At 38.2% G+C, this 13315-nt stretch overlaps 1 protein-coding gene across 1 annotated transcript in view; it reads right to left on the reverse strand.

The window, feature by feature from the left end:
• The window catches only part of LOC137286914 (uncharacterized), an 81846-nt gene that overhangs the window by 10864 nt on the left and 57667 nt on the right, over window positions 1-13315 (reverse strand). Inside the window, exons 7-8 of the mRNA XM_067818980.1 lie at window positions 4093-4149; window positions 3347-3435 (exon numbers count right to left, since the gene is read on the reverse strand). Of these exons, the coding sequence (XP_067675081.1) occupies window positions 3347-3435; window positions 4093-4149 (146 nt within the window). The remainder of the gene's footprint in view (window positions 1-3346; window positions 3436-4092; window positions 4150-13315) is intronic.

The following is a 13315-nucleotide window of genomic DNA, read 5'->3' on the forward strand; positions in this document are numbered from 1 at the left end:
TGAATGTTGTTTCTCTCAGTGAATGCCGTGAAGTATTATTCCGTACAACACTTAAACAACTGTACTTGCATGGGATTGTGAACATGTCATACGATGAAAGTGTATGTGTTAATGAATCGCTATAATGAGACACGGTGTTCGGGAAAATGTAGTGGGTATCAGCAAGCATCGACACAGAGCAGATGCATTTATCATTCTCAGATGTGTTATACAGTCGTAACACGCTTAGTATCCATATGACATTTCCTTGTTCGGTATGAGTCAATATTGACGTGTATTTGTTCTTTCTTCCCTTACTAAAGTCAACATGATGTGTATAGCACTCCGCAATACCAGATATTCTTACATACGTATTTATGCATGACCTTTGTTGAGACCACGAGAGAGCCAACGACAAAGAGAAGAGAGAGAGGATGTTTGACAGAAAGAGCTAGAGAGAGAGAGATTTAGTGGCATTAAAACTAGGGAAAAGGCGGCTTGTGTTATTCGAAAGTTATGTTATATAACTAAGCGTGACTATCGTACATAAGGAAACTTATGCAATCATTTCCATGACAAATAACAATCATATCGGGGGAGAAAAATTTCCTGAAATATTAAGGGGTACTTTGAATGTTGCCGACACGGAAAGACGAAATAGCATTAGCAACACAATATCACAAGGTTTTAGCTGATGACTAAAATATGACCTTTGTGAACATGATGAGTCTGTTTATATGTTGATTGAAGGCTAATAATTCCTTGGCAAAATCTCACGAAAGCCATTGATGTCAGGTTAGGTTTTAGTCGTTTTCCACTTTGCTTGTTATCGATAACCCATCTGTGGAATAGATGCTACATTCCGATGTAGGTGCAAAATGTTATTAAGCAAGTGACACACAACTTAATACATAAGAAGAACATATACACAAAGTATAATTGTAGGTAGCAGCCACTGTGCGCATAGAAACAGACCAGACCTCTTCGCCCCGTTAAGATCTATATCCGAGGAAGGATTTGGTGGAATTCCTGTGGCATTGTTGCATGATTTGGATAACGTCTGAAATGTCGATAATCCCCGACGTGTTTCATAGGTGAAACATCACCTAACATAAATTCAAGCTCTGTCGATACGGGCTGTAGTGTGCTGGCTGGAGAGATGTCCGTGGTTTAAATTTGTCAGCCATGAACTAGGGCCTTATTGTTTGCAATACACCACCACAAATGCTTCTTAACACACTTTTGCTCTGGTTGGGTAAAATAATTCACAAGAATATCCATGAATATACGCTAAGGCGTATCAACGTTTAATTCTGAGTATAGATTGGGCGCAATTAGTCGTAATCCTGTTAGGATACCAAAGGATGGGTTTCAAAGTGAAGTTAGAGAAGACAGGAGTTGTCTGAGGACACTTGAGTGTGAGATCAAGTTCAGCTGCAGATATGTGTTGTTAAATATTAATATTCCAAAAAATTCTGAATCAGGCTTTGCAGATTTCTAAACACGTTTTTTACAGGAATATCGTGTTAGTATAATTAGTGCCAAAGCCTGACATATTTGTTACACCACGTGGGTAATTCTTACACTTATGCAAACGATACTTAAATATGCCTCGTATGATATTATCAAGTAAGTGATCATCAACCTTTGTGTCATCATTACTCCCCACTTAGAACTCGAAACGTCTTTTACCAGTGGACTGCAGGTAGTGTATGAGACACGAGAATCTGGCGCTCTCAACCACCTTGATTTTGATAATTCAGGACCCTACTGTGGGTTGTGCTTACGTGATGAATAGCATCACAGTTGCTTTGGATTTCGCAAACTTGACGCGATTGTCGTTGGTCGATTTTAAAATTTTGTGTCTCCTTTTTATAACGTATGCAGATTCTTGTAGGTGTCATTGGAATTGGGATCAAAGAATGATCCAAGTGTTCACAACGGTGGGATGAAGCCCACTCGTGCTTTAAACTGTCGTTGTTTAAATACATAATCACGGAGGTATCATGCACACTGTAGGTCCAAACTGGAAATTCTGTTGTGCGTGTAAAATGGCAAATAAAAGTGGCAGTAGTATGACACTTATCTTTATCAGGTATGGTTAGATACCAGCACATGGGCACTTACTGAAGTTGGCAATGTCAGATTATATACTGATTACTTCATAAAGCGCAGCAAATTTGAAAGTTAACTATAAAAACACCTGATTTAAAAGTGAGGCGTCGTTTTCAAAGGGAAGGTTTTATTTTCGCCGTTTTATGTAGGAAATGCTGGGTAACCTCCATGTTGATAGAAGTCGGTCAAAAATTCCAAGAAAATATCAAGTATATTCTAAATATAGGTATTTCAAAGCAGTCACAACGTCACAGTGCATCTACTATCATTATATAACGTATTTTGACTATTTTGAAAATACACGGTCAATATGCAGTATTTTAGGGCATGGACACAGCTCTTCCTGCTACTGGAATGTGAGACTGATATCAAGCAAAGGAGCGAAACTGAAGACGCTCTGGATTGACAGAATCACAAACGAAACTGCATTGCAAATATACTTTCGAAGTACAGCAGGGTTGAACCGATGATTGTGGTTTCTGTTCGATTTACCTAAACAGTGCATACTATGCTGATCCTGAGAAAGAGGACAGAAAGCGCCTCGTACATAGTAATGGGCAGTGTGTCTAGTGTGAGGATCATTTCGTCATGCAGTATAAGCGTCCCTGTGTCCTTGACACTGGTGACATCGCATGTAGGGATTCTTCGAACTGCAGAGAACTTTTCCGCGTTAATATTTCACTCAAATCAAACAAAAACTTTTTAAGTTTTTGAGAGCAAGTAATTAAAATCACTTGACCGAGACAAGTTGTGTATTGGCCGGGTAGTCAAACTAGGAGTAGTCATATTGGGAATAAACCGATGTCACGACACACCTAGCAAGGGAAAGTTTAAGCTATCGACTTTCGCACGTTTAATTTTTCGCTCTGGGAAACGCTCTGAGTATATTACTCATGTGTATTTACTTCTATATTGAATGGGATTCATACACATACGCATGCTTGTCCAACAATATAATGTGGTCACGTGATCTGATATACATTTGTCGAACAAAGTACTGTTGTAACATACTGGAGGTTTTCACCCTTCTCTACTGCACATTATATCATTTCAGTATGGTCTTTGTTTTACATATTACATTGTAATTATTATTGATTTTGGTAATAAGTCTAAATCGCAATGTTTTTCAAGATGTTTGTAATGTTTTTCGTACAAAGGTGAGAATGTGTTCATATGCAAAGTCCAATTGCGGTATATGGTGTCTTCGTAGACTTTTAACGCTTCACATATTGGATATCTGTTCGTATGTTGCCAGAGGTTCGTATATGTTTGAAGGTTGGACAGCACTTCTATCCAGAGCCGTATATTCTCCTCCAGCTTCAGGATGCAGGTGATCACCACCTGAAACAGTTAGATGAAATTAGCAAAGTCTATTTGTTTCTGAAAATCTAATATTAGCACATAGACTCAAGACGAACGACTGACTGAGTTAAAATATATGGTCACATTGGCAATATTTCAGCCATATCGTGACTTGACAAGACAAACGAATGAAGTGATAAAACCAAGCTGAAATTATGTGATTCATATTTCCATCTACGATGTATTTCAGCTAGAACGAAATGGCTGATATGAATTGTGTGGTGTACTAGAACGACGGAGCGATTGTAGAACAAAACGATTTTGGACAAAAGACCCTCAAGGCAAAACCAATTAGGAAACAAATCCCCCCAAAATAAATAAGAACCTTTGGGCAAAATCCCCAAACATTGAGATATGAGTGAGTGAATGAGTGACATTTAACGTCACATCGGCAATATTGCAGCCATATCGTGACGAGAACATACATGTCAAAAAGAATATATATGTATATTATGAAGACCCTGTCGACGAAGGACAGTAAAACCACTAGACTATCACAGTTAGTATTAAAACTAGCGTGGAAACTTAAAAAAATGATAGTATCATTATTTAGACAGTACACTATAAAAACAGGCCATAGATCGCCAACAACAGAGGGTAGATCACAATACCAGGGACCATGGGGACTTACAGTACCTTGGCTACCTGCATGATCCCTGGCTGGGTTGACATCATCCCCTCAGCTGTTGGCGACTGTATGCAAGATTAGCCTCAAATTAAAATGACACATATACTACGATTAAATAAGTGGAAGATCAAATCTGACTTAAACCGTTTTGGGACTTACGTACCCTCTCAGGAGGACAATAATTTTACGGTACTTCAACCCCCTTCGAGGATACAGCCACTAACAATCTTAATTGCTAATTCAACTTCCAATCATAAAATATTAATCTATTTACAAGTCATGTAACAAGTCTAATTCTTTTAAAAACGCAATGATTAAATGAGCACTGACATTACTAAAAAGATCATTGATAGTTCTTGATTTAAGATACTGATCCCTTGTGATGGAATATTCCACACAGTCAAGCAGGATATGCTTGACTGTGATTCTTTCATCACAAGGGTTACAAAACGGAGGATCTTTACCTTTAAACAAATATTCATGTGTATATCGTGTGTGGCCAATACGACATCGTCGCATGATGACCTCTTCAAATCTGGACTGACAACCCAAGTGAGTGTAACCAATGTAGGGTTTTATTTCATGTAGTTTGTTGATACCTACTTGAGTGTCCCACTTCTTCTGCATCAGATCACGGATGTAAGACCTAATGTTAGCTTTATAATCAGTGTAGGGAATAAGAAGTGGTGTCACAGATTGTTTGAGTGCTGCCTTAGCAGCAAGGTCAGCCAGTGTATTCCCAGAAATGCCCACGTGGCTGGGTAACCAACAAAATACGATGTCGTATTGGCCAGTGGCAAGATCATTATGCAATTCAATAATTTCTATTAAAAGTGGATGTTTACAAGAAATATTTTTAATAGTCTGAAGGCAAGAAAGAGAGTCTGAATAGATTATATATTGTTTACGTTTAGGGTGTCTTTGAATATATTTAACAGCCGTTAGTATGGCGTTGGCTTCAGCTGTGAAAATAGAACTGTTGTCTGGCAATCTAGAAGATATTGTTCGGGATCCAATGACAGTGGCACAAGCTACTGCGCCACCATCCTTGGACCCATCTGTAAATAAGGGTTTGTAATTGCTATATTTAGTTTTTAATTGGTTATATTCTTGTTTATACTGTAATTCATTAGTTTCTGATTTTTTAAATGAAGTTAATGTTAGGTCGACTTGAGGCCTAACCAACTGCCAAGGAGGAGAAGAAAGAAGACGAGAGGGAGCTATGTTTTTCAGCTTAATGCCGGCCGAAGAGAGAAAGGGTTTAATTCTGTGCCCTAGAGGTGGAACCAGAGAAGACTTCTTGTCATACAAATCCCCATAAAGTGGATTGAAGACACAGTTATATGCAGGGTTAGATTCATTAGAGTATAATTTAGTAATGTATTGTAAGGATAATTTTATACGACGTTGTGTAAGAGATGAACAGAATCTAATAGTTTCAGGTTGCTTTTGCAGGCTCCACCATATACAATGGAACCATAATCATGTTTGGATCGCACCAATGATCTGTATAAATGAAGGAGGGTAGTTTGATCCCCTCCCCACTTAGAATTGGAAACAACCTTCAGCAAATCTAGTGCCTTCAGGCATTTAACTTTAAGAGATTTAATGTGTGGTAAGAAGGTTAAATGAGAATCGAAAATTACACCCAAGAATGTAGCCTCCTTTACAACTTTGATTGGAGTGCCATTTAAAGATAGTTCTGGGTCTTTATGCGGTTTATATTTTCTACAAAAGTGTATACAATTAGTTTTTGTTTGAGAAAATTTAAAGCCGTTTTCAAGGCACCATTTATTTATTTTATTTAAACACAACTGTAATTGCCGTTCAATGGTGCGCATATTTTTACCACGACAGGAAATATTAAAATCATCCACAAAAATTGATCCATCGATTGAATCAGTTAAAACCTTTGAGAGACTGTTGATCTTAATACTAAACAGAGTGACAGACAAAATACTGCCTTGCGGGACACCCTGATCCTGAGTATAATGGTCAGACAGGGTTGAACCCACTCTGACTTGAAATTGCCCGTCATTTAAAAAGTTGGATATAAATTGAGGCAGGTACGAAAGCCTAATGCTGACACTTTTGTAACACAAAATATTTTTTTTCAAAGACAATTCTCGTTACTTCAATTATTTACTCGTTGCTTCGAGTATTTTTTCGTTATTTCAATACTTTTCTCGTAACTTCGAGTATTTTCTCGTTATTTCAAATATTTTTTCGTTGCTTCGATTAATTTTTCGTTATTTCGAGAATGTGTAGGGTGTAGCTTGTAGGGTGTGTGTGACTATGAGGATGTCATCTTGATCGGGGCAGATCTCCTAAAATATACATGCTAGCTTCGTCAAACTTAGAAATTAAGAAAAATAAAATCGAAGCAACGAGAAAATATTCGAAATTTCAAGTTTTTGAAAGAGACTTGAAGCAACGAGAAAGATACTCGAAATTTCAAGTTTTTGAAAGAAACTTGAAGCAACGAGAAAATACTCGAAATTTCAAGTTTTTGAAAGAAACTTGAAGCAACGAGTAAATATTCAAAATTTCAAGTTTTTGAAAGAAACTTGAAGCAACGAGAAAATACTCGAAATTTCAAGTTTTTGAAAGAAACTTGAAGCAACGAGTAAATATTTAAAATTTCAAGTTTTTGAAAGAAACTTGAAGCAACGAGAAAATATTCGAAATTCCAAGTTTTTTAAAGAAGCCTGAAGTAACGAGAAAATACTCGAAATTTCAAGTTTTTGACTGAAACTTGAAGCAACGAGTAAATATTCGAAATTTCAAGTTTTTGAAAGAAACTTGAAGCAACGAGAAAATATTCGAAATTTCAAGTTTTTGAAAGAAACTTGAAGCAACGAGTAAATACTCGAAATTTCAAGTTTTTGACTGAAACTTGAAGCAACGAGAAAATACTCGAAATTTCAAGTTTTTGAAAGAAACTTGAAGCAACGAGTAAATATTCGAAATTCCAAGTTTTTTAAAGAAGCCTGAAGTAACGAGAAAATACTCGAAATTTCAAGTTTTTGAAAGAAACTTGAAGCAACGAGAAAATACTCGAAGTTTCAAGTTTTTGACTGAAACTTGAAGCAACGAGTAAATACTCGAAATTTCAAGTTTTTTAAATAAACTTGAAGTAACGAGAAAGTACTCGAAATTTCAAGTTTTTGAAAGGAACTTGAAGCAACGAGAAAATATTCGAAATTTCAAGTTTTTTAAAGAAACTTGAAGCAACGAGCAAATACTCGAAATTTCAAGTTTTTGAAAGAAACTTGATGTAACGAGAAAATATTCAAAATTTCAAGTTTTTGAAAGAAACTTGAAGCAACGAGAAAATATTCAAAATTTCAAGTTTTTGACTGAAACTTGAAGCAACGAGAAAATACTCGAAATTTCAAGTTTTTGACTGAAACTTGAAGTAACGAGAAAATTCTCGAAGTAACGAGAAATTAATCGAAGCAACGAAAACAATATTTGAAATAACGAGAAAATACTCGAAATTTCAAGTTTTTGAAAGAAACTTGAAGCAACGAGAAAATTCTCGAAGTAACGAGAAATTAATCGAAGCAACGAAAAAATATTTGAAATAGCGAGAAAATACTCGAAGTTACGAGAAAAGCATTGAAATAACGAGAAAATACTCGAAGCAACGAGTAAATAATTGAAGTAACGAGAATTGTCTTTGAAAAAAAAAATATCTTATGCTACAAAAGTGGCAGCATTAGGCTTTCGTAGGCAGGCGGCCTCGTAATCCAAAGTCATGTAAATCTTTTAAAATCCCATGTTTCCATGTCGTGTCGTATGCTTTTTCTAGATCGAAAAACATTGACACAGGGTGTTGTTTATTAATTATGGCATTCTTAACAAAAGATTCTAAACGCACTAAATGATCGATGGTACTTCTATTTTTACGGAAACCACATTGTATATCTGTTATTAGGTTATTAGTCTCCAAGTACCAAACAAGTCGATTATTTATCATGCGTTCCCTGGTTTTGCAAACGCAGCTCGTTAGTGAAATTGGTCTATAATTCGATGGATCAGTATGATCACGTCCAGGTTTAGGGATGGGCACAATTATGGCATCTCGCCACGAGGGAGGAAATTTTGCGGTTGTCCAAATGTCATCAAATATATGTAAAAGTGTCTCTAAACAGGATTCTGGCAAGTGCTTCAGAAGTTGATAATGAATACCATCAGCTCTGGAAGCAGTATCGTGAGCTTGGTCAAGGGCAGTATGAAGTTCATGTATTGAAAAGGTTTCATTGTAGTCTTCCCCATTCTCTGAAGTAAAATTAATATATTGTTTTTCCTGCTGTTTTTTATATTTTTGGAATTCAGGTACATAATTTGATGAGGAAGAATGTTTCGCCAAAGTCTCACCAAGTTTATACGCAATATCTGATTTATTAGTCAATAACTGATTCCCATCTTTAAGATGGTGAATACTAAGTTTAGAGCCCTTACCTTTTATTTTCTGGACCATGTTCCACACCTTTGAAATTGGTGTACGTGAATTTATTTTTGAAACGTAATTTTGCCATGACTGGCGTTTATTTTGTTTAAAAGTACGCCTTGCTTGAGCATTTAAAATTTAAAATTTGTTTAAATTATGGACCATAGGATGGCGACGGAAATACTGTTCAGCTTTCTTCCGGCCCTTCCTAGCTTGTTTGCAGTCAGCAGTAAACCATGGTTTACGTATGTGTGGATTTGAAGAGGACTTCGGGATACATTCATCAGCTATTTGAAGAAGTTCTTTAGAGAAGATTTTTATCGGATCAGAAACATCACCAAAAGCATCAGGTGTTAGTTTTGCAGAGCAGCGAATTTCATACAAATCCCAGTCGGCTTTAGCAAAGTTCCATCGTGATGATGGAGGGACATCAGAAGGTGTCACAAATTTTAGAATGGTAGGAAAATGATCACTTCCACAGAGGTCATCGTGGACTGACCATTCGAATTCTGTAAGCAAATTAGAAGCAACTAGTGATAAGTCAAGGCACGAATACGTGCCAGTGGCAGGATGTAAACACGTGTGAGAACCATCATTAAAAATGCACAAATCATTATGCAAGGAAAACTCTTCAAGTACTTTGCCCTTGGTATTTGTATCATGAGAACCCCAAATTGGGTTATGACCATTTAAATCACCCATGACAACACATGGCTTAGGGAGCTGGTCATATAGAGCCTGGAGTTCAGATTGTTGAAGTGAATAGGAGGGCGGTATATACAAAGAACAAAGAGTAAACACTATGTTTAATGTAACTCGGACTGCAACAGCTTGAAGGGGCGTAGCTAGAGGAACAGGACTGTGAATCACACCCTGTCACACTAGTACTGACGATCCACCAGTAGCTTTAACTCCCGCGGGAGAATAGTGATGATATGAATTGTAAAGCCGTAAATCAAATTTATCTCTTGTCTTAAGCAAAGTTTCTTGTACACAAATTACCGATGGTTTGTAATCTTGAATTAATAACTGCAGAACATTGAAATTATTCTGAAGTCCACTACAATTCCACTGTATAATGTGACTTGCACTCATGGTGGGTTAATGGGTGAACGAGAACGTGAAGGAAGAACATTCCTTTTGGTTTGAAACGGAGTAGTAACCTCCATTTCCAGCGGTTCAAAAGAATTTTGAACCTCTACAGGTGGTTGCGAAGAAGGTGGCGCCTCCAAGTGTTGAAGCACCTTCGTCTTTTTTTTCTTGTGTTTTTTTTCTTTCCTTGTTTGACGAAGAACGTTGTTCTCAGTGTCAGAAAGTTCTGGAGATTCTGGCTCTGTGATCTTCAATGGTGGGCTTTCGGTTTGAGAAGCCGAAGTATTTGTCATTTGACTTGATAGGATACTTTCACTTACAGATATTTGTTTATCATGAATCCATGAAATTTCAGTCTGGCACGATGTAGTCACTGTAGTAACGTTTTTCATAGGGGCAGGAGAAGATGCTACAGCTGAAAAGGATAATGTACTTGGAACTGAAAACGGATCTGGCACCAACTTTTTGGCTTCAAAATAAGAAAGATTGTTTGTGCATTTCACTTTCATAATTTTTGACTGATAAACGAAGACGGGACAGGACCTGGACGAGGCCAAATGCTCACCATCACAGTTTGCACACTTTATTGCATTGTTGCAATCAGAATTGGCATGAGTACCACCGCAGCGAGAACATATCTGAGTGCGAGTACAAGTTCTGGCACCATGACCAAATATTTGGCAATGGTAACACCTGAGAGGATTTGGAACATAAACATCAACTCCGATGTTGAAGTATCCGGCTTTTATTGATTTTGGGATAGTTGGCAGGGCAAACGTGAAAAGATAAGTGTTGGTTTTTATCATAGTGTCATTTTGTTTCCTTGTAAATCGCTTAACAGCAATTACTCCTTGGTTTTTGAATTCGACCAGAAGCTCCTCCTCGCTCATGTCAGAAAGACAACGAGCACGATCTCGAATTATTCCACGGCAGGAGTTAAGTGTATTGTGTGCTGAGACAACAACCGGGACATTTACAAACTGCTTTAATCCAAGCAGATTGACGGACTGTTGTCTTCGTATACATTCCACAAGAAGTGAGCCAGAGCGGAGTCGAGTGACGTTTTTAACTTCTCCACAGGCACCTTTGATGCCCAAGGATATGGCAAACGGATTCAACTTGATCGCATTATCATCGGAAGATGAAATGACAATAAATCTCGGCCAGTAATCATTAACTTCAGGTGTAACTTCCTCATCAGATGATACACAATCAACATGACGGCGTTTATTCTTCGACGAACCAGAGTATTGGTTGAGAGACATGGTGAGAGAATTATATTCGGCAAACTTGCTCCCCACCCGCCATCGAGTGTCAACAAAGGACGTTGTTGCAGAGGAATCCAGTCTGCGTCACCAGGGCTACAAGTCTGCTATACTCCAGCAAATGTAACACGAATAGCTATATTTGTCTACCAAAGTGACTGTCCAGCTGGTTCTGCACATGACAGAAATTTGGAGACCTACAGAATTCGGAGGTTGACATTAACCAGATTGACCCATGAGCCACCGCCTTCTGACGTAGGACTCTAGGCAAAAACTGTAGATATTTTTTACAAATGTGAAGCCCAAACAGAAAAGAGTAGGATAGTAGACTCAAAACATGGTATGTCCAACACAGGGCTTGACATGACCAGCCGATTGATAGAATCGGGCCCATTCTACCACCCGTCTAGGTGAAGTCAGGGCCAAAGTGGTGTGTTGAGCAGTAGGAACACGGTTCCAAGAACCCACTGCCCTCAACCACCAGGATCCCCTCCTCCACCGACACAGGGCCGCAACCCACGGCAAACGGGTTGGTGTACCAAATATCCCCCCGGGTCCACTACGGGGGTGTCGGCGAGCTCTTAGCGTTACCCAGCACCCACCACGAGGAGGTGGCTCGCCACGGGTGCCTTGAGATATGAACACAGAAGAGTGACATACAACACGTGAAGTGATAATTAGATTTACTGGAAACCCTGTATGTATATAATCAGTCAATGAGGCCAGATAAAAAGAACCTGTATGATGTGAACACAACAGTGTGATATACACCTTTATTAGTGGCAATATAGGTGGCTTTTGTGATATTCCAGGAACTAGAGAGGCATACTCCTTGATACCATAACGTAAAGGTTGTCATCTCTCTGTCTGTCTCGTATTGAATTAAAAATCCAATTTTTGCTATTGTTCATTGTAAGTGTGATGCCGACTAAATATTTTTTTCCTTCATTATTAATTCGGTTTTCTTGTTCTACGTGTTGTTGGTTTTTGTCTTAAGGGGGTCCAAGGTTGTTGTTTTTCCCCGGGGGGATTTGTCTGCAGACCGCGTGTGATCGCGTGTGATGATTCTGTTATATGATTCCAAGGTGACACCTACAATACCTGATTTGCACCCACAATGAACATGCAGTGCATGGATGTATTGGCTATTACCAGAGGCAGATCCTCCCGAGTTGACTGCAACATTGTGCACAGGTTGCTGCTCACTTCCTCCATAAGGGGGGCGTACTGTTAATTCAGATACCTGTTAACCCAACAAGAAACAAACATAGAAACATTCAGCTTCCTGAGGTTGCTAATTTATGCACATTTAAGGAGTGATACCATTATATGGATAAACAGTGAGCGTCAGTTGTCATTTACAAAGCAAGTAATTTATACACCCACACCTAACACCTGCACCGAAAATTGTGGTTTGCACCAAATTTAGTGTAAGCAGATGCAAGTGCATGTTATGAATATATTCCCATGTCACATATTCAGCGTGTAATTACAAAGCAATCCTAAAGAGTCGTTATCATTCAAATTAGGATCAATATTTGTGAGGAAAGTTAGTTTCATATCTCATAGTGACATGTTAACATTATTTTGAGATATATCCTTCCTCATTAAATGTTACCGGTTTACAACATGTGACCGCTCATTCGCTTGCATAGTCACACATGTGTTGTGACATACCAAACACTCTCAAAAGCATATTAGGATGATAACAAGAGTTACTCTTGTGCAAATCAGTTTACCTTTCTTTTGACGACAAGGAAAATGATGATGGCGAGGACGATGAGACACAATGCGGCACCAACAACTCCAGCAATAATAACTATAGTTGAGCTTGTGGCTATTTGTCCAATTCCTTTAATTTCTGCATACGGAGTATTCAGACAAGGTCAGACATTACGTCAGAAAACAGACATGTGTCGGTTTACTTTGAACAAAACAATCAGAACGAGTGAGTGAGTGAGTGAGCCATATCTCAGCCATATCGTGACGAGAACATTCACAATGAAAAAGAGCATATATACATCATAAAAACCTGTCGACGAAGGACTAGAACTAGAATATCACAATTTCAATTAAAACTAACATGGAAAGTTAAAACTAATAACACTATTTAGACAATACAGGAAAAAAACAGACTATAGATCGCCAGCAACAGAGGGTAGATCACCACACTAGGAACCATGGGGACTTACAGTACCTTTGCTACCTACATGGTCCCTAGTTGGATTTACACCATCCCTTCAGCTGCTGGCGATTGTATGAAAAGTTAGCCGAAATTAAAAGAACATGAATACTACGATTAAAATCCTGGTAGACTCAAATTTACTGTGAATGGTTGTGGACTTGCGTACCCTCTCAGGAGAACAATAATTTTACAATACTTCAACCCCCTTTGAGGGTACAGCCACCAACAATTCA

The sequence above is a fragment of the Haliotis asinina genome, chromosome 1, assembly GCF_037392515.1.
Source record: "Haliotis asinina isolate JCU_RB_2024 chromosome 1, JCU_Hal_asi_v2, whole genome shotgun sequence".
Classification (NCBI taxonomy): Eukaryota; Metazoa; Mollusca; class Gastropoda; order Lepetellida; family Haliotidae; genus Haliotis; species Haliotis asinina.